The sequence below is a fragment of the Engystomops pustulosus genome, chromosome 4 (genome assembly GCF_040894005.1).
Source record: "Engystomops pustulosus chromosome 4, aEngPut4.maternal, whole genome shotgun sequence".
Taxonomy (NCBI): domain Eukaryota; kingdom Metazoa; phylum Chordata; class Amphibia; order Anura; family Leptodactylidae; genus Engystomops; species Engystomops pustulosus.
The window spans coordinates 167,170,933-167,198,675 of NC_092414.1; the positions used below are offsets into that span (position 1 = coordinate 167,170,933).

Below are 27,743 nucleotides of genomic sequence, written 5' to 3' on the forward strand. Positions count from 1 at the left end.
AGCATCTCATTTCACTCTGGAAATTAGCATTATCTCCCTTGGACCTTCCTGTACCACAGATCTAGACCATGCCAACTATTGTCAGATTAACCACAAGGGTTTGCAGAGACAGAAAGTGTCAGACACAGGAGAAATAAATGTAAAGTGCTTGAGTACAATAGCTATATTGAAAGTAGAGTGAAAGCGGAAAAAATATGTTGACATGAAAAAATCTAATTCCCCTTTAAGAATGATTCATTCTCACCAAAAAGCATTTAACATTAAGTAATAAATGAATGTTGAAGAATTATCCACAATCCAATCGTATAGAAATGAGTGGATTCAGGGTCAAGCAGGTATAAGATTGGATTTGGATGCAGGGTTTTTAATTAAAAATTAGTCCTATTTAGTTTTGATTTTTTTTTTTAATTTTCCATTTTCACCAGCGGATCAGTTAGGATTCTATTATTATCATATATACAAGATTTTCCTGGAGCAAATCAGAAAACATTCAGATGCGATCAATGCCTGAAAATTGCCAGATTTGTTCGGAATCTATGGAATGACAAATAGATTTGCTCATTTCTAGTAGCAAGCTACATCTCCCTCTAGTGTGTCACCAGACTGATGGACAATAATCTGCACATCCTAATCCTGCCCTCATGTCTCTAGAAGCAAGACTGAAGGGCTGTCTGTAAAAGCTTTCACAAGCCTCCTGCTATCACATTGCATTCCAGGCAGTGATAAACTCACTAACAAGAGCAGGACACTGCAAATACCAATCCCTGTCTGTAATGAGTGTGGAGTTACTTACAGCTGTCCATAAGTAGCAAGTCAGCCATATATACAGAGTCCATTGCCCATAAACCCAGCAGGTGCCCATGTAACATGACATCTGCAACACATCTAATAACCCAAACTCTTCCAGGTATGACACTGGGGAAGGGCATTAACCCTGTACTGGAAGGGATCAGAGCAGTGTAGGGTTACACTACAGAGGGTGATGGCAGAGTGGATGGCTGCAGTCACTGGCACACACCCAATCCCCACCTATCCATTCACAGCAGCTGGAAGGAGGTATGTTCTCACTGAAGGGGCTGTATCTCAGACATTGGGGCTGGCTTGTGCTGACGTCCTGTGTTTCCCCTTTACCACTCATTAAGACTGGAACCCAAACATTTTACTACAGAGCTGCAGAGCCAGTCACAGAGGAGGGTGCCCACCATATACCCTGGATTAACCCACAACTGTGAGTATAGAAACCATCACCCTCATTCCTAGGCAGTGGCTGCATATTCCTCTAGATACTTGTGGACACAAATTCTGCTTTCCATTTGTATCTGAATTCATGATGACAGTAGTAATATTACAGTAAACAATCATAAGTAGAAAAATAATAGTTAATATTACAGTGCAGATTTATGTGGATATTTGGAATTAGTTCTTGTATTGTGTAAATATTAGTTAGGAATTATATTATAAATAATATTTACACTATTCTACTTAGAATGTTTGCATGATTTTTTTTTAATTATTTATAGATAAACCATTATACACTAATACTGCAGGGGCTTGCCATCTAATTTCCCTGTGTAATACAGAGGTCATTTAGGCAAACTGTCTGAAAAGTTCAGTATGTCTTTGCTTTGTTTTCTGTAATTTGTACAGAGAATAAAAGTATTCCAGGAATTAGGATGTTGTATCTGATGGTTCTTTCATACAGAGGGCTGCAGTCTCTCTCTCTGCTTCTTTTAGATGTGATTTTTCTCTTTCTACTTTCTCATTGTGAATGGTTTCCTGAGTAAATTTCACCTACTATTCCAAACAGATGTCAGATTGGTTACCCAAGAGATGGGAGACTGTGAGAATGTGTCCCCCTCTGCTGGTGTGACTCTGGAAGCTATGGCTTTCTAGCAGTGTGGTCATCTTGTCTGTGAGCAGAGTTACTTTCTAAGAATGCATTTACTCTGTAGAAGACTTGTAATCTCAGTTCTGTTGTTGTTTGTAGTTAATTCATCTTGGGAGATTCTTGTGCTGTGATTGTATTATTAGGAATTGCCCTATAATGACAACTATTGCAATGAAGGGCATGAAGCACTATTCACATTTGTTATTGGTTAATAAAGTTCTTGTTTTTTCTTCTAAAAGTAACTCATAATATAGACAGACAGAATATTCTATGATAGGTTAGGGGTTGGCTGTGAGTTAATAAAGGAAATCTACCATCAAAATCAAGCATGATAAATCAGTGACACTTACTCATAGATCCAGGCACCATGAATGTGCTAATTTTCTTTTATTTGTTATCGATGGCCTTCTTCTTTAATATATTAACTTAAATTATGGTAATGAAGAGCAACTGGGGCAGTTCCCAGACCCCTCCATGCTGCAGCTTCCCAGGCTATTACACTGTCTCCCCTTAACCTCTGCTCCAGCAGCACATCCCTCTCCCTCTGTCTGATGTAATCTCACTGCTGCTCAGGAAAGGAGGGAGTGCTCTTTGCACACTGTGAAAGCCAGTGAAGCTACAATGTGGGGAAGCACAGGCAACTGCCCCAATAGCCCTTCAGGTGCATTAGCATACGTTTAAAAGTTGATGTAAGAATGATTGAAGCCATGCATAACAATTATAAAAAGATTACCACAGTCTCAGGGTCTGGACCTATGAGTAAGTGTCCCCTGGTATATCCATGCTTGATTTTGATGGTAGATTTCTTTTAAGTAAAGCTAACAGAACACTATCTGTCATGCAAGATCCTGACATATATATATAGTAAGAAAATTTGATCCCTGACTGCTGCTATCAAGGGCGGAAGTTACAGGAGGAGGATATAAATATATTTTTAATGTTACCTAGTATAGTTGGAAAAAGACATATGTCCATTAGGTTTAAATTGGGGAAGTCATGACATACACTTGCAAATATGACTTAGATATCCATCTATCCAACACGAATAAGGGGGCTTAGATAGCATTAATTAGCAAATCATTTCTGCGTTTTTAGATTAGTCTTTTATGAGTTTGTTTTTATTATGTATATTTTATTATTTTTATTATATTTTATAAACCGGATTGTTATCTGTTATTTGTTGTATGTCCATGGTATTTGTAATGTATTTAAATTGTGTTTTACAGCCTTTTCTGACAGCTCTCTTTTCCTCCGTTGGGGGATAATAAATTGTTAATTATTATTATTATTATTATTATTATATGTCACAGACCTCTGGCTGTATCCTACATCCACAGTAGTCTCTATGTGAAATTATGTGAAACTCACCTTTAGGAAATGACATGAAGATTACAGAATACAGAGCCATGCCTTTTTGTATCTTAGCTCCATACTTTGGGAAGTACTTGGTGGGAATCCAACTACTAGAGCCCCCACTGAACACATGAATGGTGTACTCTGTACAATTGCCCGGAAGCAATGATCCCACAGGTTCTCTTCTACTCTATGTATTTCTAGGGATCTAGCAATCTCCAGCAGTCACTTGAATAAGCTGCATAGAGAGACACCATACCTGTGCTCCTACTGCTCCTGCTGATCAGACACATACCTGTGCGACTACTGCTCCTGCTGATCAGACACATACCTGTGCGACTACTGCTCCTACTGATCAGACACATACCTGTGCTCCTACTGCTCCTACTGATCAGACACATGCCTGTGCCACTACTGCTCCTACTGATCAGACACATACCTGTGCTCCTACTGCTCCTACTGATCAGACACATACCTGTGCTCCTACTGCTCCTACTGATCAGACACATACATGTGCTCCTACTGCTCCTCCTGATCAGACACATACCTGTGTGACTACTGCTCCTACTGATCAGACACATACCTGTGCTCCTACTGCTCCTGCTGATCAGACACATACCTGTGCGACTACTGCTCCTGCTGATCAGACACATACCTGTGCTCCTACTGCTCCTCCTGATCAGACACATACCTGTGTGACTACTGCTCCTACTGATCAGACACATACCTGTGTGACTACTGCTCCTACTGATCAGACACATACCTGTACAACTACTGCTCCTACTGATCAGACACATACCTGTGTGACTACTGCTCCTGCTGATCAGACACATACCTGTGTGACTACTGCTCCTACTGATCAGACACATACCTGTGCGACTACTGCTCCTGCTGATCAGACACATACCTGTGCTCCTACTGCTCCTACTGATCAGACACATACCTGTGTGACTACTGCTCCTACTGATCAGACACATACCTGTGTGACTACTGCTCCTACTGATCAGACACATACCTGTGTGACTACTGCTCCTACTGATCAGACACATACCTGTGTGACTACTGCTCCTACTGATCAGACACATACCTGTGCCACTACTGCTCCTACTGATCATACACATACCTGTGCCACTACTGCTCCTACTGATCAGACACATACCTGTGTGACTACTGCTCCTGCTGATCAGACACATATCTGTACAACTACTGCTCCTACTGATCAGACACATACCTGTGCCACTACTGCTCCTACTGATCAGACACATACCTGTGTGACTACTGCTCCTACTGATCAGACACATACCTGTGTGACTACTGCTCCTACTGATCAGACACATACCTGTACCACTACTGCTCCTACTGATCAGACACATACCTGTACCACTACTGCTCCTACTGATCAGACACATACCTGTGCGACTACTGCTCCTGCTGATCAGACACATACCTGTGCCACTACTGCTCCTACTGATCAGACACATACCTGTGCTCCTACTGCTCCTACTGATCAGACACATGCCTGTGCCACTACTGCTCCTACTGATCAGACACATACCTGTGTGACTACTGCTCCTACTGATCAGACACATACCTGTGCCACTACTGCTCCTACTGATCAGACACATACCTGTGTGAGTACTGCTCCTACTGATCCGACACATACCTGTGCCACTACTGCTCCTACTGATCAGACACATACCTGTGTGACTACTGCTCCTACTGATCAGACACATACCTGTGTGACTACTGCTCCTACTGATCAGACACATACCTGTGCCACTACTGCTCCTACTGATCAGACACATACCTGTGCGACTACTGCTCCTAGTGATCAGACACATACCTGTGTGACTACTGCTCCTACTGATCAGACACATACCTGTGCTCCTACTGCTCCTACTGATCAGACACATACCTGTGTGACTACTGCTCCTACTGATCAGACACATACCTGTGCGACTACTGCTCCTACTGATCAGACACATACCTGTGCGACTACTGCTCCTACTGATCAGACACATACCTGTGCGACTACTGCTCCTACTGATCAGACACATACCTGTGCGACTACTGCTCCTACTGATCAGACACATACCTGTGCCACTACTGCTCCTACTGATCAGACACATACCTGTGCCACTACTGCTCCTACTGATCAGACACATACCTGTGTGACTACTGCTCCTACTGATCAGACACATACCTGTGTGACTACTGCTCCTGCTGATCAGACACATACCTGTGCGACTACTGCTCCTGCTGATCAGACACATACCTGTGTGACTACTGCTCCTACTGATCAGACACATACCTGTGCCACTACTGCTCCTACTGATCAGACACATACCTGTGCCACTACTGCTCCTACAGATCAGACACATACCTGTGCCACTACTGCTCCTACTGATCAGACACATACCTGTGCGACTACTGCTCCTACTGATTAGACACATACCTCTGCCACTACTGCTCCTGCTGATCAGACACATACCTGTGCGACTACTGCTCCTACTGATTAGACACATACCTCTGCCACTACTGCTCCTACTGATTAGACACATACCTCTGCCACTACTGCTCCTACTGATTAGACACATACCTCTGCCACTACTGCTCCTACTGATCAGACACATACCTGTACCACTACTGCTCCTACTGATCAGACACATACCTGTGCCACTACTGCTCCTACTGATCAGACACATCCCCTATTCATAAAATAAACTTGGGGCATCCTTGTTATACACTTGCCCAATTCGGCTCCATAGCTCTATACTGGCATCCTGTAGTGACCTCCTTTCAATGTCTAAATAAGTGCTTCAGAAAAATGGGCATGTAAAGTGGTAATGAGTGGCTATGTGCCCTAATGCATTGATCTCAATTACTTGTAGCAAGAAGCCACAGACTGCATGTTAGAAGCAGCATATTATTGTTGTGTGGGTGATTTATCGGTAGTATAGGGAGATAGTATTTTTGGGACTCTCCCCTACAAGAAATATGTAAACAATCAATCCTCCAAGATGTTTTAACCAGGATCTGCACCAGATACTATTAACACTACAGAACGTAGGAAACCAAAGCAGGTCGATATTATTTTAGCTTTATTAACCCCTTTTAACTCACTTTTAACATGCATTACAAGGGCAAATGACTCCCCCTATGCCTGGCCTGCATAATATTGGAGTGGTAGCAAAGGATTGTTCAAAAGTCCTGCCCTCTGGAAACAGATGAGTTCATAGGAGATAATTATAAAAGTAAACGGAGGCCGAACATCTGCATTGTGCACTACAGGTTTACACCAAATCCCTGTAATTTCTATCATTAAAGGCTCTTTTCCTGTGGTTGTAATGGATGTTTGCTTCATTTAACCCTTTTCCGCACATTGAGCTTACAGAGGGGTCCAGTGATCAGATGAAGTCATGCTTCCATTGAAAGCAATAGATTTTAAATGTTTGGTCTTCAATGCTTTCTGTTAAATAAAAAAAATAAAATAAGTATTTTAACTTTATTTTAGTTTTAGTTTATTCTCAAGGGATCTATATTTATCTATAGTTCTTGTTTTGATCATATAGAAATAGGGGTATAACTTTACGGGGTCAGAGTATTAGTAGAAGTTGGAGGTAGGGAGAGCCTTCTTAAAGGGACACTGCTCCAGATATATTATTGTGCCTGCGCCAGTTTTATGTTTTATTTATGAAGAGTTTGCGCCACTTTTGTGTCATGTTTGCAGTTTGTCCAACACCGTTCACCTAAAGAGGTGTGAAGCTGAGTCAGAGTTTGTGTCACATTGCTGCGCATTACTGCGCTTCGCCACATTACTGCGCTTCGCCACATTACTGCGCTTCACCACAATAGCAATAGCATGAAGTAAAGTGCATCAAGAAAAAAAGGTGCATCCTGATAACAGACCAGATTTACTAAGTGTGCTCCACTATTGGAGTAACGCAAAGTGGCCATTAGCTATGCATATTACACCAGTTTTCATATATTTGGGTCACTGGGGGAGATTTATCAAGTTTCTAAGGTAAAACTATTCTAATTGCCCATGGAAACCAGTCAGAGCTCAGCTTTAATTTTATAAACAGCCGTGGGAAAATGAAAGCTGAGCTCTGATTGGTTGCCATGGGCAAGTAGAACAGTTCTGCTCTAAAAGACTTAGATAAATCTCTCTAACTATCTCCAGATTTTACCGAATTAAACTACTTCTCCCTCAGCTAGCCCATGAAATATCCTTTCTTGAATTCCCTTTTATGTGAAATCTCACACATTTACCTATCTTCTCCAAACTCATGTGAGAAGAGTCATATACGTTGCCTGAGATGAGTAAGTTTAGAGGCTTCCATAGGAGAGCCCCAGATGCCACAGAGATACAGGCATTTAGCGACATAGGGGGTCATTTACTAAGGGCCCGATTCGCTTTTTCCCCACGCGTTACCTGAATATTTCGGGTAACGGATTGTGGCGCATCGGCGCTGGCATGCACGACGGAAATCAGGGGGCGTGGCCGAACGAAAACCCGACGGATTCGGAAAAACTGCCACATTTAAAACAAAAAATCTGTCGTGGAGCTTGCACTTACCTTCACTCAGCCCGAGCCGGTGAACTCCAGCGCGTTCCGATACTTTCCAGCGCAGCAGCGCCACCTGGTGGACGACGGAGGAACTACCTTAATAAATCCCGGCCGGACCCGAATCCAGCGCAGAGAACGCGCCGCTGGATCGCGAATGGACCGGGTAAGTAAATCTGCCCCATAGTTGGGAAATGTGAGTTACAGAAATAGGAACAAGTTCTGTGTATTTCTCCAATTGTTTGTATTATGGTTGTAGATGCTATAGAACCAAAGAAATCAGCATAAAAGAACACTCCTTCCTGCAGCATCTAAACCTGACTCATCCCAGGCAAAATCTGACTCTTCTCTGCTCATTTTTACATCACTTTGCTGTACATTTTTTATGGGTAAACAGGTGAGATTTCATATAAAAGAGGGAATTCTAGAACATGACATTTCATACACTACCTAAGGGGAATAGTAGTTTAATAGGGCAAAATCTGTCTGTATAAGCTGCATAAGCTATACTAAGCTTTGCACTGGGGTTTGGGAGAGGTGGAGGGGGTAACTGTGTTTTCATGTAATAGTCTTACACTATAGCCTGAAATGTGTCCTGCAGCTATAGATGTAAGAGAGGGTGCACATCATACAAGTTTTAATGGAAGACATATGACAGAGGTCTATATCCTTAGAGCATCCTCCTCTGGAATGATGGTAATTATGGGAGGGGGTGGTGGTCTGACCTTGATGTGTCAGCCTCTCCACTTAAAATTCCTTGGGAAATAACTACACTGTGCTGGTTATACATTGGCCAGCTTTATCATCCTCTGTTTCCTCTCAGTGAACATAAGTCAACATGCCATATAGATTATCCAACCCTAATTATTCTGCCATTGTAAGGAAAGGTAAGATACAGTTGTCACCTTCCAAACATTATATAGAGACATGCCAAGGTGTGTTAGTGTTAGTTCAGGATGATATGGGCTGTTCATTCTAGTGGACTTACTATACTTGTTTCTACTGTTTATTAAAGGGGTGGTCCCATCCTAACACAAAGCTGCCCAATGCAACATGACCTTGTCTGTTCCAGTGTCAGCGCCTCTTGCTCTACTGCTGTTGGGTGACCTACCATCAGGGGCCAAGCTATGATATTCATATTAGGGAACATAGGAAGCCAAATAATCATGAAATAATTATAGTGGATTTTTAGAAAGTGTGAGAGTAAATTGTAGCAAAAGTAATGGCACGCAATATAAAACGTATAGCTAGTGTCAATGCATGAAGCCACCCCATTGCTGATCTACTTATTCACCAATAATTTGTGCCAAAAATGACAGTTCTCTATAAAACAAAACTTGGCACAGTATTCAACAATTCTCCCCTTTTACCCCCATCTATGAAAAGTTTTGTGATGTAGGTGTAAAAAGAATAAATGCAGACATGCAATAAATTTCAGCCACATATTCTTCTGATGCAAAAAGCACATGGAAATTACATACTCTGTAGGTGTCTAAAGTCAGATCTAATATGTTGTAGACGCTTTTTATGCTTCACTAGACATTGTATATGTCCCCCAGAAGAAGCCATTCAGTGGCAAAAACATGTGTCGGGGCTGTTTCTTCTCCTTCCGTGGTTGGTGAAAATTCTTTACATATGTTCCCTTGCAGGCTCTGTTTGTAGGTATTTTTGTTGTGTATAAGGGCAAACCATCCCCTCATCATTACCTTATTGTGTGGGTGTTTTTTTGCCAGTGCTTTAAATGTATCTTGGACTGATTTGGGTCCTACTAACTTAGCACCTTATTCTATGCTGGGAATATTACATTTGTATCCTGTTTACACCCAGGCCATGTGGAATTTCTTGTTTGTATGTTACTCCTTTATTAGAATGTCAATTTTACTTATATGTTATTGTTATTGAACATAATAAAATTCTATATTTCTACTACCGTAAGTGGGTTTATGCATTAGTTATTTTCACCTTTGTAGATTTAATAGGTAAATTTGGGAATTTAGGGATGTTAGTGGACTGCCCTATACTTCCACTTTGGTGTACTACATTTTATATGTATGGGCCAAAGAATGATGTTCCAAATTCATTAATGAAATGTCCTTCTCTTTTTGGCCCAAATAATTGATCTATAGTAAGCACATGGAGGATAAAAATTGTTACCAGTTTTGCCTGCCTCCACCTGGAGCTGCATTTCTCCAAAACCAAGACTAGTTTGCATATTACCAAGCCCTACTGATCTCCTTCACACATTCCTCTAGATTAGCAGAGTCATAATCTCCATATGGCACACAGCAGACATGAAGGTGTTGTTTTTAACACTATGGTGTCAGTCTATGACACAGGTACTGGATCACTTCTCATAACTTACGTATGAAAGAACTTAGTCTATGAGTGCACACAGTATAAGAAACTGGAGCGTGTGCATGTTACCCTGAAGGTAGACTGGCTTTCATTTATACAGCTGTTGTGGTTTCATTAAAAACCATGTGGGTGGAAGAGTATGTGAAATCTACTCTACTGATTTTTTGGTTCTCCTCATTTCCTATAGTGACATATGTAGCCTTATGCTCCTGCACACTGCATTGTATCTATGAATGAACACAAATATCCTGCAGTCCACAGTCACCAGTTATATTATTCTTCCATCAGCAGAAGCGAACATATTTTCACCATCAGGTTTCAGTTTATTCCATGTTATTAAAATTGAAGTTGTTTGGTCATAGAGAAATCACACCTTTTACAACCCTGAAATAAAATAAAATGTTGAAATCTATGCCAGACTTAGCTTGTATATTAAGTCCATTTTTGGAAGCAACAGTAGACGTTCCATTTCATCGTAGCTTTCCGTTGCCCTTGGGGTGAGTGGGAAGAGGAGCCAACTATCTTCATTGTCTATTATATATTCAGTTGCTGACTACCATTGAATGCCTTAGTGTTCATTTTCTTCACATACTCTGCACTTTGTGACAACATTTTTCCATGTTATCAGATTAATTTTCTACATGCTTTGTCTTCTAGTGGAGCAACCACTAGGTTGAGATGGTAATGTTAATGGGGCACAGTGTTTTGTGTATGTCAGTCAATGTAAGAGGATTGGAGCAGATGGACTTTCTTCAGTTCTGTAAATGACTCCTTAGAGAGTTTGATTGCCATCTGCTTCTAATGCAATGCACACGATGAGAACATACGGGATACACCCTTCCAGGTTATAACCTTCTCAAAATAAAAGTAAAAAAGATTTATTATTGCAGTGGATTAGAAATGACATCATTGCAATTACAGTGACTTGGGTTGAGTTTGGTTGAACACATGTTAAGATCATGGGTCCTTCAGATTCACACACAGGTGTATGAAGTAACAGCTGAGGAATTCGGATTGACATCCTTGGGTGGAGCAAGGGTTCGATACCTCCACTGGGGACTAGAAATGTGTTCCTGGTGAATACTGTGATCAGATAGCTCCAGTATTACTTTGCCTGTGTACTCATGGAATGTAATAATATTTTTAACAAAATAACATAAATTAATAATGAAGATGATAAACATAAATAACATAAATTAATAGAGAAGATAATAAAAGTAAACTTTGTTAAATACTTTATTAAAGAAATATGTTCTGGGGTCCTTTATCCCCTTTTTTAGGATTACTGGGGGCTAAATAGAAAAATATAATATATGTTAGAATCAGCAGAGTACCAATAACTGATAAATGATCCAGTTCACCTGTGCCTGTGCCTTTTTTGTAGCCTGGTATATTCAGTATTAGTTATAATACCCAGCCTGCTAAATTGAACTCTACTTTCAGATGGGTGGTCCAGGAGAGGAGCAGATCATATAGCACCATCCATCTGACAGTAGAACGCCTAATTAGCATATTGGATCAGAAAACTAATTGCAGGTTGTCAAACAACATATATGTTGGCTGAACAAGCATTCCATTGTCAGCTATATAAAGTGTATTGCCAGATGAAGTTTATGCTTTCTAGCAGGTAAAATGAATAAGGGCAGCACGGAGGCTCAGTGGTTAGCATCCCATCCAGGTCAACACCTGCAAAGAGATTGTATGTTCTCTCCACGTTTGCGTGGGTTTCCTCCGGGTCCTCCAGTTTCCTCCCACACTCCAACACATACTGGTAGGCTGATTATATTGCCGTCTGAGTGTATTTAAGGTAAGCACAACATCTAGACATCACCTCCTGACGAAGCATCTGTGCGAAACGCGCGTCGGGGTGTTCCTGCTGGCCCTCCCCTTGACTGCCTCCGTGCCTATTACACCATGCCCTTGGGTAAGTGTGACCTGTCTATTGATGTGGATTATTAGTGCCGGATGGTACCTCCGGTTGATCAGTGTTTGGACATAATACTCCTTTGGTTACATCTCTTTTTGGCACTATTGGTGAGGTAGTAGCAAGATAGGGGGGGCCAAGGGTTCTCTGTGTCTGTCCCACATCCATCTGGGACACTGCCTATTCCCCTCATGTTTCCTACTTTCAGGAATCCCTTTTGAAAGTGGTGTTTATATTATGTATGTATCATATTGAATAAAGTGAATTACATTTTATACATTTAAAGCTCTCTTGTTCTTTGGTTTTTGTTGTATTGGATTTTTGGAGGGCGGCATAGATTGCTTATGGGGCTTTTTTGGTGTTTCTGATTATATTGTGAACCCCATGGAGACAGGGACTGATCTGGCAAGCTCTGTGCAGCGCTGTGTAATCTGTGTGTGATATATAAATAAGGGATTTGTTATGAGGGTCTTTTTCTAGATAAACTAAACAAATGGACTTAGAACATAGTATTATCAACTAGGGTTACTTGGGGTTTGTTGCTTAATTCATATCCTACCAATATAATTTACTATAATCAGAAAATAAAGCAATACAGCAGGGGAAATATGAGGTGTAAAGGACAGGAACCCACATAAGGCACATGGTTGCCGCTATAGACCTCATAGTTGCTCATGTTTTCCCTCTGTGCATAAACTGAACACTCCATGTGCCTAGAATAACTCAATTGTTTGTCTACAGTAAATGATCTGATGATTATACAGAGCTGTAAATGGAAAGACCAGGTGTTCTCATATAGTCAATAAGACTAATTGTACGACTTTAATTATTACCATGTAATAGACCTTACGGGGGTTTATAGATGAAGGGGTGGACAAATTAGTAGTCAGAACAGTTCTTCGCCTTTAATTTTGTAAGCTGTAAGGAATGTAAATACATATACAGCCAGTGGCCTTGTTCTTCTGTCTACAAAGGACTCTGTTCTCAGACATGAAGATGAAGTTCAAAAAGTAGGTTTCAGTATGTGTACCACAGCCTTACATAGTCAGCGCACATACGTTATCCTTGTCTATTATGGCCAGACCATTGCTACACTGCCTTAGAGCTCATGCGCTTAGCTTTGTAGTTTACACCCAACAAACATTTGACATATTTCAATATAATTTAAGCATATGATGGTTATTCAAGGTAGTTAGGAAGATTAAGGAGATGCATGCTCCATGTAAGACATTTGGGGCATTTAACAAGCATTGTAAAACTTGGGTGAAGTCCATATGTTCAGCCCTGTTTTTTGGTTTTGTTATACAAACCTAAGTGGATTTAGGTAATTTTTCTGTTTGTACAGTTTTTTTGTGTGTCCCATAGATGAATGGTACTCCTGGCATGTTTTTGATAAGCTTTATACTTACACTAACAGGAGAGCATTTTTATGCAACAATTATTTTGACAGATGATAATTCACCTCTGGTTTTGGCTTCAATAACTATGAACATTCTTATTGTTTGTATGAGTGGTTACAATTAGGCTGGGTTCACACTACGTTTTGTGTCCTCACAACGTATGGCACAGACGTATTACAATGTATGCCTATACAGTGGGCTATGTCGCTTCGGGACCCCCCCTCCTCTCCCCTGAATGTGGGGGGAGGAGTGTACATCGGCAGTAGCCAGCAATTGGCTGCTACCGATGAACGGGGTGTTCTCCCAGTGATATCTCTGTCCTAATATGGACAGTGACATCACCGGGTCCTCCCTCTTGCCGAGTATACGTCGCTCCACAGGGATGTGGGATGAGGTGCCATAGCCTGCATCAACTCACTATAGCGATCTATATATGTATATAGCGTATATATGTCGGGTGCATTACCGATGTATATGCTTAGCGTATACAAAAAGTGTGATGTGAGCACAGCCTTAGCTTGGTGTTGATTAGGACCATTGTCTCAGATAATTAACTGGTCAGTGCCAAATACTGCTCAATGGGACATAGGCTACTTGGGTACAATGACATAAGTGCAGTAGTCTTGACACCATTGTATGTAAAAATGTAAATGGAACAAGCCAATAGTCAAATGTTAACACCCTGTTTTGTCTATCATTACAGAGACAGATCATCGGGAGCACAGATATGCAGACCCGGATAGCTGTCGTTCTCTTACTAGTCGGCGCTTGTCACTGCCTTCCTTTCTATAATGGCTTCTACTATGATCATATTCTGAATAACAAATCTGGAAATGGCAATGGAGACGGTATGAATTTTAGGAACATGACTGATCATTTTCTGGATAATATATATGTACATACTGTATGCACATTTGGAGTCAGCCAATATAAGCACAGTAGGGAGGTAGCAATAATGATATTTTGTTTCATGGCCGTGTTACTGCTTCATTTGGAACATTTGGTAATGTGGTACTCAAAGTCTCTTCTGTACCTCCACATGCATCTGATTTCCAATATTGCATGATATATTTGATGCTGATCCATACTAGGAAACATGGCAGGCCTAATCTGTGCGTGACTTGGACTATAGTAATCTTATGTTTGTTATCCATGGGTTCCTTCCTTCTAAAATCAACTTTTATTATTACGGTATGTTTCCACAGCTCCTCCGAGCTGCAGCTTCACAGGCTGTTACACTGTCTCCCCCAATCCCCTGCTATTGCAGCACTCCCACCCTCCCTCTGCCTGATGCCATCTCACTACAGCAGATGAGGTTTCAGCACATAGTGGGAGGGATATGTGCTCCTGCACAGTATCCTCTAGAAGGCTCTTGTAAAACCTCCAGGAGCACTACTGGATCATTAGCATAATTTTAACCATTGATTTGAGAAGGAAGGAGGCCATGGATAACAAATATAAGAAGATTACCACTGTCGCTGTACCCCGTTCTATGAGTAAGTGTCCCTGGTTTATCATGCTTGATTTTGATGGTAGATTTCCTTTAAGTACTACTAGGCGTCTTTTCTGTGAAAAATTATATGGACGCAAAAATAATCCTATTGAAAGAAAACATACCATCCTACAGCAACTTTAACAGAAAATGTATATACTTATGATATATGAAATCGATGTTGAAATAGGAAAATTTTGTGCTTTAACCTCTTATCGACATGTGACGTATTAGTACGTCACATGCCGGGTCCCGGTGCATGGAGATGGGCCGCCATCTTTCTGTGGATCGTCGCTCCCCGTGACGTCATCGGGGAGCGGCGATCCGTCGCCATGGTAGCGTCGGGTCTCACGAAGACCTGAAGCTACTTCGGGTTAACCCATTCATTACAATGTGCTATCAGCACATTGTATTGTACGAGGAGTAAAATCCCCATATACCGCCATACTGCAGTGTTTAACCCCGTAACGGAAAATCGTGCCCAAAGTCGAAGATGGCACTTTTTTGTCATTTAAAAAAAAAAAAAAAATTCTATAAAAAGTGATCAAAAGGTCGTACAGTCCTAAAACTGATAAAATTGTAAACGGCACCATCCACAGCTCCATACACCAAAGTATGAAAAAGTTATTAGCGCCAGAAGATGGCAAAATCCCAAAAATAAATTTTGTGCAGGAGGTTTTAATTTTTTTAAATGTATGAAAACATTATAAAACCTATATAAATTTGTTATCCCCGTAAAATCGTACCGATCCAAAGAATAAAGTAGACATGTCATTTGGGACGTACAGTGAAATCCGTAAAATCCAAGCCCATGAGAATACGACATAAATGCGTTTTTTAACCAATTTCACTGCATTTGGAATTTTTTTCCCACTTCCCAGTACACGGCATGGAATATTAAATACCACCATTTTGAAGTGTAATTTATTACGCAGAAAATAAGCCATCACACAGCTCTGTACATGGAAAAATAAAAAAGTTACAGATTTTTGAATGTGGGGAGTGAAAAATGAAAACGCAAAAACGAAAAAAGGGCTCTCCAAAAGTTTACATGTTAAGGGGATACATATCTGGTTTTGTTATGGTTGGAAGCCACGGAAAACAGATTTCACATATAACTCCATCCACGCACTTCTGTGTGCAGAATACTCCTACTGTAGGTGCATGAGACATAACTTCTTTGCGTTTTTTTCTTTGCTTTTTCTTGCTCTTTTGCTCATGGTCTTGAAAAATTTTTAGATTATAGGACTATAGGAAAATGTATTTTGTAAAGTGTACGTCATTAAGCTCACAAATAAGATATTCAGCAGGTGAGCCAGTAACTTACCTGCTGTGATGTACAGCACCAGTGTCATGAATAACTTATCCACACAATATAGACAAAGATTTACGAAGGGGATAATGTATCTCTTGCAAGTCATTTATTGCTGTGGATCCATGTCTGGTCTTATAATGGTATCATAGTGTGGCCAGCCACATTGTAATCATGGCTGATTTTGGAGACCAGAAAATTTCCGCTATTATTGCCGCAGGCGGATCAGCTCAGGGATGTCAGCCACAGAAATCCATCCAGTCTTTGGCCTAACATGTTAAATCATGCGGCCTAATGAATCTCAATGACCAGAAAATCATGAACTATTTGGCGGATTGGTAAAACAGGAATCAGGCGCACTGTGAAATAATCTATCTTGTCAGGCCTCATGGCTCTCCCCCTATATAACACATGAGTTATGATATGCAGGATAGGCCCCAGCACATGTCCTACAACATTGTAAATTATTACTATGTCAGTAAATAAAGATTTGCAATGTTAGGAAGAATCTTGCCTTTACAATACGCTCAGTGTCATCTTTAGTTGTTGTAAACAGCTGCAAACAAGAAGAATTCAGGCCCCCGGAGAGTTAGTATGGGCTCTGGTTTGTATGGACCCATTGATTCTCTGCAGTACAGAGTAAGATGTCTGTCTCCCTTCAGCAGGAAATAATTGGATTAAGTCAAGTCGCTTACATTGAGTGCTGCTGCTGCTCCTTCTAATGACAACTTGTTCTGGTTCCTAAGAATCAAACTTATCAGAGGACAGGTAATGAGTGTGTGGGAATATACTTCATAGACGGCAGCGGAGGCAATGATAGTGATATGTCAGGCTGCCACTCAGATGTGCCTGCAGTAGACAGGATGACTTTATAGATGACAGCATTTTCTACACTCATTATAGTCAGACATAACCCTGGATGCACCGAATTGAAAAGTGTATAATGATGAACCGAGGGCCATTTATCTCTGGAACGGTGCACATTGACCTCTGCCGGGAGATTTAGGGCACATCTCAGTTCCAGAATTTCAGAATGATAATATGATTTTTTCAGATTTTAATTGTTTTTGTAATATTAACCCCAAGCAGGATGATGACAAAGACCGGTCACTGGAGATAAATCCAGGGGATTATAGGTTCTCTAAGCATTGCAGCAAACAATGTAGCAGGGTGTATTCAAATGCTGTAAGGTGTCACCAGAGACAGATAAAGAGGCTAATGATTAACTGTCACCCAGAGAATATTTCCCTGATGATTCAGCTCTCTAAGGAAATTAGACAATCAATGGACTGTCATTATACTCTATGGGGCACATTTACTAAGGGTCCTGCGGCCGCGATTCTGTCAGGTTTTCCGAATATTTACAATTTGCGCCATTTTGCGCTGAATTGCCCCGTGTTTTGGCGCACGCGATCGGATTGCGGCACATCGGCGCCGGCTTGCATGCAACAGAAATCGGGGGGTGTGGCTGTCGGACAACCCGACGGATTCGGACAAACTGCAGAATTTTAAAAAAGAATTGTGTCGCAAGATCAGCACTCACATGCACCGGGAAGAAGAAGGTGAACTCCGGCGGACCTCGGCACAGCAGCGACACCTGCTGGATATTGGGCGCCCGACCTTAGTGAACCCTGGCAGACCCGAATCCTCGGTGGACAACGCGCCGTGGGATCACGACTGGACCTGGTAAGTAAATGTGCCCCTATGAGTTCCCTTTACCTCTTAGCTGGAGACAGGCAGGGTCAGACTGGCCCATTGGTGTTCAAGTGATATCACTGGTGGGCCCCGACACCCGCTGACCCTGCCCCCAGTCAACACTGACCCACCCTGACCGGCAATGGCTCCATGCCCTTCTTAGTTGGTTTGGGGAGATGAGAGGAACCACAAATTAGTGGCCACATGGGGTTAACAAGAGGTCACAATAATAGAGGATGATAAGAGGGGCCACAAATAAAGGGGTGGGGGAGAGGGGCCACATGATAGAGGGAGCAAAATTAAGAGGGGAAGATAAGAGGGGCCACAAATGAGGGGGGGGCTACAAAAAGAGGAGGAGGTAAGAGGGGCCACAAAATGAGAGGAGGTGAGAGAGACCACAAATGAGTGAGAGGAGCCCACAAGATCGCAGGGCCCACAATAATAGGGGGAGATGACGCGGCAACATTAAGAGGGGGGAGCTGAGAAGGGCCACAATTTTTTTTGCTGCTTGCCAGATACAAGCATTGAGGTCCAGACACATCTGCATTTAGGGAAAACAAGAGAATAGAGCAACACTGTGAATCGGATTCAAATCCGCGTGGGTGCAAGTTTCTAGGGGTCCGACTCGAGATCCCAGGGTCCACAATCCATAATCCAAGACAAGGAAGCAGCACTCCGTGAAAACTTGTGTTTTATTACACCAGTGGAAAGGTGCAATGTTTCAGCTATCTCAATGTAGCCATGCTTGAAAATGGCTACATTGAGATAGCTGAAACGTTGCACCTTTCCACTGGTGTAATAAAACACTAGTTTTGACGGAGTGCTGCTTCCTTGTCTTGGATTTTGCATTTAGGGAAAAGATATTCCTAATGCGCTTGATGTGCATTTCAAAATGCAATTCAGTCACATCTTGTGAATATTACATGCCTTGTCTTTGCATTTTAAAAATCATTGCAAACGCAACGAGAAAAACAACTCAAAACAGATGTGTGTTTTTACCATCATTAATAATAACGTTATTATTAACGTTTAATAATAATGCATTTGAAAATCTCAGCTTTCTGGAAACACAATTAAATGTTTAGTTTTTTTTCAGAAGTTGTTTAGATCCAGTAATTAGAACGTTTCTTCTATAAGTTAACATTTCTATTATTATATTATATTCTGACACCCTATTATGTAAATAAATAGTTGGAAAGTAAGATATTGGCTCCCTCTAGTGGCCAGTGATCAGGATACAACATTGTACAAGTAAGCTCTCTACATGGGCTGGATGGGTATTATGTATGTATGAGGATTGCTTTCTTTATGCTCAACACAACAAAACTGTTTCTCTGATCTTAAATAATCTTCTTGAAAGTATTTTGGAAAAGTAACGAAAATAACATAAATGTTTCCCTTAATGCATTAGTGACCATAATAGATGTTGTAATAATATAACAAGAATATTTTTTGACAGAGTAGGAAATAAAACTACCTTGTTATTCTGAATAAGCTTTTTATACCAATATGTGCCTTGATAATGGTAATGTCACTAAATGTGAGTGTATTATTCCATGGATATGGATAAAGAGAATCCACACATCTTCCACATTTTCTCAGCATTGTGTTCTTTTTCTACTTTTTCCTCCGGAAAAGTATGAAGAAATCGATAACTGGGTGTTACCATTCTCTTTGTTGATGGCATGTGTCACTGCATAGTATGGTACTGGCCGCACTGACTGTCCATTGTAACACTATGCACCCAACTGATAAAACTGAGATTTTCATTTGTAACTTTATAGGAGGGATAACAGGGGAACAGCACAAAAATGCTGAAAATTATGTTTCTGGAGTTTTGAGAAATCTACATAGTATACAGCCATGCTTCCAATAACTCTTGCTCAATTTATACACTATATAGCACCATCTGTAACTGAGGGTAACAAAGACTTTTTTAGTGGGTCAGCAACTAAAAGGCCCAATGTCCACATAGAGTTGGGTCATCCACTTCCATAAACATCCACATTCCTTAATTTTTAGGTTTTTAGGCGAAAACTCATTGGTTCAACCACTGCCCCTTCACACTTATCTTTAGCAGTGTACAGCTATAAGGAGGAGAGGATTGCTAAAAAGGGGTCCCCTGGTGACAGGTTCCCTTTAACATATTATCATAGTAGATAAGCTTGGAAAAAGATACAGTTTCATCAAGTACAACTTATAAATCCTACAATGTTTATCTAGACTAAGACAAAAAAGCCTACAATGTTGAGGCCATTTGCCCCAGTTTAGAGAAGTTTCTTCTCGCCCCTATTATGGCAGCCACAATAACTCCCTGGATCAATATCTTTTAATCCAGAAATCCACATTTGTTCTCTGTAATTTCACTTCTGTAAATTCTCTCCATTTCTGCTTTGTGTTGCAGTCATTCAGTTCAATGGCGTAAAACTTGTGGTTAGCACCCCAGAAGATTCCCTCTTTGGCTACCGCGGTGGTAACATTACACTGCCGTGCACTTACCACTATGAACCCGAGATACAGACTCCAAGAAGACTCCGCATCAAGTGGGTCAAGCTGCACAAGGACAACACCAAGGAGCAGGATGTGCTGGTGGCCATTGGTTTAAGGCACCGAAGTTTTGGAGAATACAAAGGTCGAGTACATTTGCGTCAAAATAAACCCAATGAGGTGTCCCTTGTTATTAACGATTTACGTTTGGAGGATTATGGAAAGTACAAATGTGAGGTCATTGATGGACTGGAAGATGAAAGTAACATTGTGGAGCTGGAATTACGAGGTGAGCATAAAGCATACACTTTTCTATAGGGTTTTCTCAGAATGAAAGCTATGCTGTGATTGGTGGGGCATCTAATGCATGAGGCTAGCAATCCACTGCATGCTAACATTAGTAATAGTCCATATCTCTGCTATCCTGGAACCCGGGCCACGGATCATATATGATAACTGGCATGCTGTAGTAGAGGTGTTCAAGTCTATTCTAACTAATATTTCACTGAAAAACAAATGAGATATTTGGAAATTAAAAATTAAAGGGGGTGTTTACAATTTGAAGTCTTAGGAATAATATTTTGTGTTAAAAAAAGAGGGAAAAGCTCTGTATTCAGCCTTCTAGAGGTCCACATTCATCATGCATGTGATGGCTGAGCCAATTGCTGATCTCAGTGGACAGATGTTTTCAATCCAAACATCTACAAAATGGTTAAATATTTGACCCCTAAAAACCATAAAACAATCCAAACAATGCTTGGTGCTTCAGAAATCAGAGGGCCTAATGATACTGATGTCCTCAGGATGCGAATACAGTCAAAGACATGCAGAGCAGGGAGCAATGGACTCCTTGCTCTGCCGCTTAGAGGTGAGTTATGCATTTGAGGGACCCCAGGCACACCCCGCATTATACAATAATCTAGAGATTAAATTAATAAATCAAAATCAAGGTTCTCAATTACATTTTGATCCATTAACCCGCTCATGGTGACCTCATTTTAGTGGGTCACTACACCAATGGGTGCGGCATCACGTGACATGAGCTGAAGGAGCAGCACAGCACCAGCAGGGACCAAGACCCAGCAGCAGTACTCATACTGACAGGCTAGGCCTCCATGGCTCTGGGCCCAGCAGCCTACAAGCACCAGGTTAATCGCAGACGCCATGTAGCACTGCTCTGTGTGAACAGGTTATACATTATTAGATAAAAATAAGTTTTAGAGGATGTATGGTTACATTGCATTTTTCCCATAGGCTGCCATCTCTGGCCGTGCCCTCCTAACAGCAGCCACTAGATGGCAGAGTTATCACAAGATTGGAAACATATTGCTGCTAGTATTCATCCTACCTAAAAACTTCTACATTCATATTTTTTTTACTTAATTCCTAAATTTATAGATAGAAGGAAGAGAGCGAGTGAAAAATAGCTTTTTGTTTTTCAAACCTACACTGTTCAAATCTTTTCAGGTGTTTAATGGTGGGTAATGGATGAGAAATGTCAATTCCATTCATGTCAGTGAAAATGATCATTAAAGGAGTTGCTTTCAGGATCTCATTCTATAAACTGAGGAGGGGGTGGAGACAATAAATATAATATAGGACGTTTGTGTGATGTCCAGTAGTGGATTATAATATAGGCAACTTGTATGCTGTCTAGTAGTGGATTATAACATCGGTGGTTTGGGTAGTAGCCTGGGGCCAAAGCCTTGTAGGGGGCCCATAACCACCCAAACCACCCACCAAATTTTATATTTCAAAGAGGAAATCCTCATACATCTGATCCTGTTCTCAATATACATGCACACAAGAGCCATTTCATGACCTTTGAAGGTCCTTCAAAGGACGCATCCTCAATTTACCAGAAGGCTTGATGCTAGTACTATAAGTAGAAAGTGAAACTCAGACTTGTAGGGGCACCAATACTCATACAGTGCAGGACCCATGTCAGTCTTAATCCGCTCCTGCCCACCCTCTATGTCTTGTATGTAACTATAGGCATGTGTTCCCTCATGGAACTTATTACTTTCCAATGGGCTATTTTTGGGTGCACAGGAAAGTTAGCAAAGGGATTGAATTCACGTTACATACAAACTAAACATATGCAAAAAAATCTTCATTTATATTTATATGCAAATGAGAATATTGTGACCACACCCACAGTGCATTGAAAACTGACGAGCATGTTGATTGCTAAAGAAGCATTCGGCATTGCAAAACTGAAAAAAATAGTGGGGTACTTTATACAATAGTGTCATGTTTCAGCACCTTATTTAGAGCCTAGATTATTTAAACCACATTTTATAAATTAAAGTGAATGTATCACCAACACAATGTCAGTCTATTGTTAGGTTTAATGACCACATAAAAAAATTAAAGAATATTATAATAATACATTTTACAAAATATAGAAAAACAAAATAATAAATCTCTAAAAATAAATATATTTGTAAAACTTTATTTATAAAAACAGGTCATTTTAGTGACACTCTCTCTTTGACCTTAGTGGACTAATAAAACTTAAAAAATGGCTTGTAAAATCATGTAGGCGCAAAACATAGTTTTACTTTTATTATTATTATTTGAATTATAACAAACATTCATTTAAAATATGTTTAGAAATGGCAATAACCCCAAAATTAAAATAAGTCTGGGTACACCAGCATTGGCTTATATTTCAGCCCATCAAACTCCTCCATGGGATCTTCTGAGTTGCAGCCCGGACTAATGAAACTCTTTTGTGTGCAGGTATTGTCTATCCCTACCAACCACAACATGGGAGGTACCAGCTGAATTTCCATGATGCAAAGAAAGCCTGTGAATCTCAGGACGCCATGATGGCCTCATTTGAACAGCTTTTTAGAGCCTGGGAAGAAGGTCTGGACTGGTGCAATGCGGGATGGCTAATGGATGGCACCGTGCAGTACCCCATTACTCTGCCCAGAGAACCTTGTGGTGGGAAGGACACAGCACCAGGAGTAAGGAACTATGGAGAACGTCACAAACACTTGCACAAATATGACGCCTTCTGCTTTTCTTCTGCACTGAAAGGTGAGTTTTAAGACTCCTGAAAGTAAGGATGGAGAAAGATGTGTACAGTATAACATCCCAAATCCTAAAGTCTTGAGTTTATTATTTAATGTACATTTACCTTGATCCTTAGGTGGTCTGGATATGGTTTGGGCTTGTCTTGTATCTAGTAAGGGATTTGGACTGGGCCTTTCTTCATTATAGACTTAAAGGCATTTTAAAAGCATTTCGCAGATATAATTCCAACCTGTCTCTATCAGACCTGTTGCAGACATTTTAAGTTGTCCCTAGAAACGACCCTGTAACTTCTGACTTAGGGTTGGGTGGCTGCCATCTTGGATTTCTGTATGACAGCCATGCTACTGAGTTTTTGTGTCTTTCTGCTCTGTGCCTGTAGCCCAGCCCTCTGCACGGAGCTCACACTGATACACAGACACTCCCTTATTCCTGCCAGCACATTGTAAGGAGAGATAAGCTACAAACTACATGAAGATAAGTGATCTGGGGGAAGGGGGAGGCAGGCACTAGTGAAGGAAATTATGGCTCTTCTTAGTGAGCTAGCTCATTAGGCTTTGCTCAGTAAGAATAGCCGGCTCTTCTGACTCCAGAACGAGTTCCTATTAAATATACATGTATAATCGCACACTGCAGGCCAACCAGTCAACCCTCACTTTTAACCCAATTGTATCAGGTTAAAGGGGGTGTGGTGAGTCAGTTAGGGGCAGGGTTAAGTGAGCCATCGGCTCACTAAAAGGAGCCGGCTCCCGTCATTCACGAACAAGAGCCAACACATCATTAGCAGGCACATATCTGTGAGATGTAGCAGTACTGGCAGTGTAAAAGTCTGTCAGCCTCTGTGTAATAGGCATCATGCATCTCATCTTTGATCTGTCTCATCTCTCTTGCTATGTGTCAATGTGTTAGTAAAATGTCAGTAGGCAGATGAAAGTGCATATACACCTGCTCAGAGAGGCCCCGCACACACCCTGGGATTTTGCACCGAGAAGCCTAGAGAGTGATAGGAGCTAAAACAGCAATGAAACTGAGTAAAATGTAAAGTAAGGGGTTAAAATGATCCTTATTGTGTTAATATAACTAGGGGATTGAGATGTGAGAATTTTCTTCTGTGGGAAAACCCCATTAAGCTTCCCAGACACTCGCTTTTAATAGCACATTCATTTGGCTCAATGTTTTTAATAGTGAGGGAGAAGAAACATCCATAGTAAAGCCTCATCTCCTGCAGGAACATAACATAACGTATCCATCATAAAACCTTACTCTCCCTGGATCTTATGTAATACTCGGCCGTATACTGTGTATGAGCCTCTACTGCCATTACTTCTTTTTCTTATTTTTTTCCTTGGATAGTAAGAGATCTGGGCAAGACCTTGCTTTTTGTAGGGGCGACTGTAGTTTTGACCAAGGTGTATACAATCATTCGATCACTTCTTATTCACTTTACAGTATTGGAGGATGGTGTTGCCTCTATGTGATGGCTGAATTGCTTTTATACAATTTTCCGTATCTCCCTAATAAAGACTGCTAGAGGCAGGGCTTACAGTCCCTTGTTAAAGTAGACCCTTGTAAAGAGTTTCATTGTAAAATGTATTATGTGTATTTAATTCAGATCAATAAACATTTGGGACCTTTATCACTTTTTGTTTCTGATTCTCAAAAAATATTTTGTTTATCTTAATTTTTTTCATTTGATGACAATTTTACTCTCTGGGTTCCAGTAAATTGGTTTATAATTTCATTTTTTGTTATTTTCTGTTTTATAAACAGAAAAATGGATTTTCACAATACTGATGGCCTATTTTTACAAGAACTTTGTTAGTATTGTTAGGCAGGGTGATTGCCAGTTCATTCACCAAATAAAAAAGTGATGCTCACCAGAATTATTTATAATATATACAGTGTCCCCGCCAGTATTATTATATAATATACAGTACCCCGCCAAAATAATTTATAATATTTACAATGTCTCAATCTGAATAAATGATAATGTATACAGTGCCCCTGCCAGAATAAATTCTAGTATACACAGTGCCATCAATAGAATAAATTACAATATAAATAGTGCCCCAACCATAATAAATTATAATACATACAGTGCGGCCACATTAATTAATAATATATACATTGCACCCACTTGAATAAATTAGAATATATACAGTGCCCCCATATTAATAAATTAAATCATGAACAGTGCCCCCACCGAATACATTTTAATATATACAGTGCCCCCACCAAAATAAATTATAGTATATACATTGCACCCACTTGAATACATTAAAATATATGCAGTGCCCCCACCTTAATAAATTAAAATATATTCAGTGCCCCCAACTAGAATAAATTATTATTATTGTTCCCCCACATTAATAAACTATAATACCCACAATCTAAACAAATTATACACCATCTAAATAATATACAATATTTAAAGTGTCCCACCAGAACTCATTATAATATATACAATGTACCCACCAGAATTCATTATATTTACAGCGCAGTACTAAAAAAAATAATAAGGGTACTTCTGCCTTGCAGTGCTGGAGTCCTGGGTTCAAGTCTCAGGTCAAAATCTGCAAAGAGTTTGTATGTTCTCTCCGTGATTGCGTGGGTTTCCTCCGGGTACTCCGGTTTCCTCCCACACTCCAAAAACATACTGCTAAGTTGTTTAGATTGTGAGCCGCATGGAGACAGGGACCAATTTGTCATGCTTTGTGCAGCGCTGCGTAATCTGTGTGCGCTATATAAATAAAGAATAATTATAATTATGAATGAATCTTTCATTAATTATAATTAAAGGTGCCCTCCCCTTAACTTTACTTAATTAATTCCCATCCCTCTGGATACATTAGGAAATACAGAGCAAAAAATAAATTTATTAAGATATGGCCCCACGAATCATTGTAAAATAAGTTACATAATATTAATTGTAATTTATTATAATAAAGCTTCTTCCTAAGAACTCCTTATGAAATAGGAAGAAAATAACTTTTGTACATTTGGCCATGATAACTTATGATATTGGGTATATATATTTTTTCATCCAACAGGTCGGGTTTACTACCTTGAACACCCGGACCAGTTGACATTTACAGAGGCCAGAGATGCTTGCATTCAAGACGGAGCACAAATAGCCAAAGTCGGCCAACTCTACGCTGCATGGAAATTTCTGGACTTGGATCGCTGTGACGCTGGATGGTTGGATGACGGAAGTGTCAGATATCCAATTGCTTTCCCTCGTCCCAACTGTGGACCTCCAGAACCTGGTGTACGGAGCTTTGGTTTTCCAGGAAAACGCACAAAATTTGGGGTTTATTGCTATAAGATGAGTTAAATACTACAGGATCCCACTCGGGGATGTGAACATTTACTATACGCAGCATATTCTCTCATTCCACTAGAACATATGTGGATGTACAGACGGAGAAGTACTGCCCGACAACCTGCTCTCACAGCAAAGACTGTCATCCAAAACATAAGCCAAAGGGCTACACCAACTAAACCAGTGCTGTCATATAGCCCTTAGATTGTGTTTCTGTTAAATTTAAGACTGTATTTGTTCTTAGTTGTCATATGATATTTGATGTTTAAAGAAGGTAAGGATGATACTAACTATAGTATTATGGCAGCGGCTCATGTTCCAATAGCAATAATGTATCAAGTGCAAATTGAAGCGTTATGGTGCATATCAACATTATTCCTTATTCTTACCTGGTTTGCAGGGAAGATGTACTGTACTGTACAGCTCTGTACTCTATTGTGCTCAGATGCAATAATGTAGTTCACCTTCAGAGGGCGAACTAGGGAATAAAGGAAATATAGTCACACGTAGATAAGGGCCATCATTCCAGGGGTTGTATATATATTTAAAACATGTCATATTTTTTATGAAGGAGAATGTAGAATAAATCCTGAAGAAGCGTAAAGTTTCAAAACTGATCAGTATCTGTACCTGTAAAGAAATAAAATCATGAAGCTATATTCATTTCTAATAATTATCTTTGTACTTTGCATTTTATGGGGGGGAGGGTGATTTTTCATCAATTATCCATTATATTAATAGTGTAATAGTGAAATGTGCAATTCAAGAACCTTGTAAAAGTGGTTCGCCCCTTTTTCTTCTGCGCACATGGAGTTAAAAAAAGAGGCAAATCAGTGCTGAATGACTTTGTATGCCAAAAAGACATTTATAAATGCCCCAATTGTGGCAAATCATTTTTTTAAAGTT

At 40.4% G+C, this 27,743-nt stretch overlaps 1 protein-coding gene across 2 annotated transcripts; it reads left to right on the forward strand.

Annotated features, from left to right (window-relative positions):
* The first annotated feature begins 832 nt into the window (after nt 1-832).
* Nucleotides 833-27,511, forward strand: HAPLN3 (hyaluronan and proteoglycan link protein 3). 2 transcript variants are annotated; one of them, XM_072148508.1, is made up of 5 exons: nt 833-907; nt 14,191-14,335; nt 20,391-20,762; nt 23,219-23,521; nt 26,566-27,511. In XM_072148508.1, exons 2-5 carry the CDS (start codon nt 14,215-14,217, stop codon nt 26,847-26,849), a joined length of 1,080 nt encoding a protein of 359 aa, XP_072004609.1. In that variant the 5' UTR covers nt 833-907; nt 14,191-14,214; the 3' UTR covers nt 26,850-27,511. The 2 variants fall into 2 exon arrangements, with proteins under 2 accessions (XP_072004609.1, XP_072004607.1); XM_072148506.1 differs by lacking the exon at nt 833-907 and adding an exon at nt 1,083-1,228.
* Nucleotides 27,512-27,743: the final 232 nt, after the last annotated feature.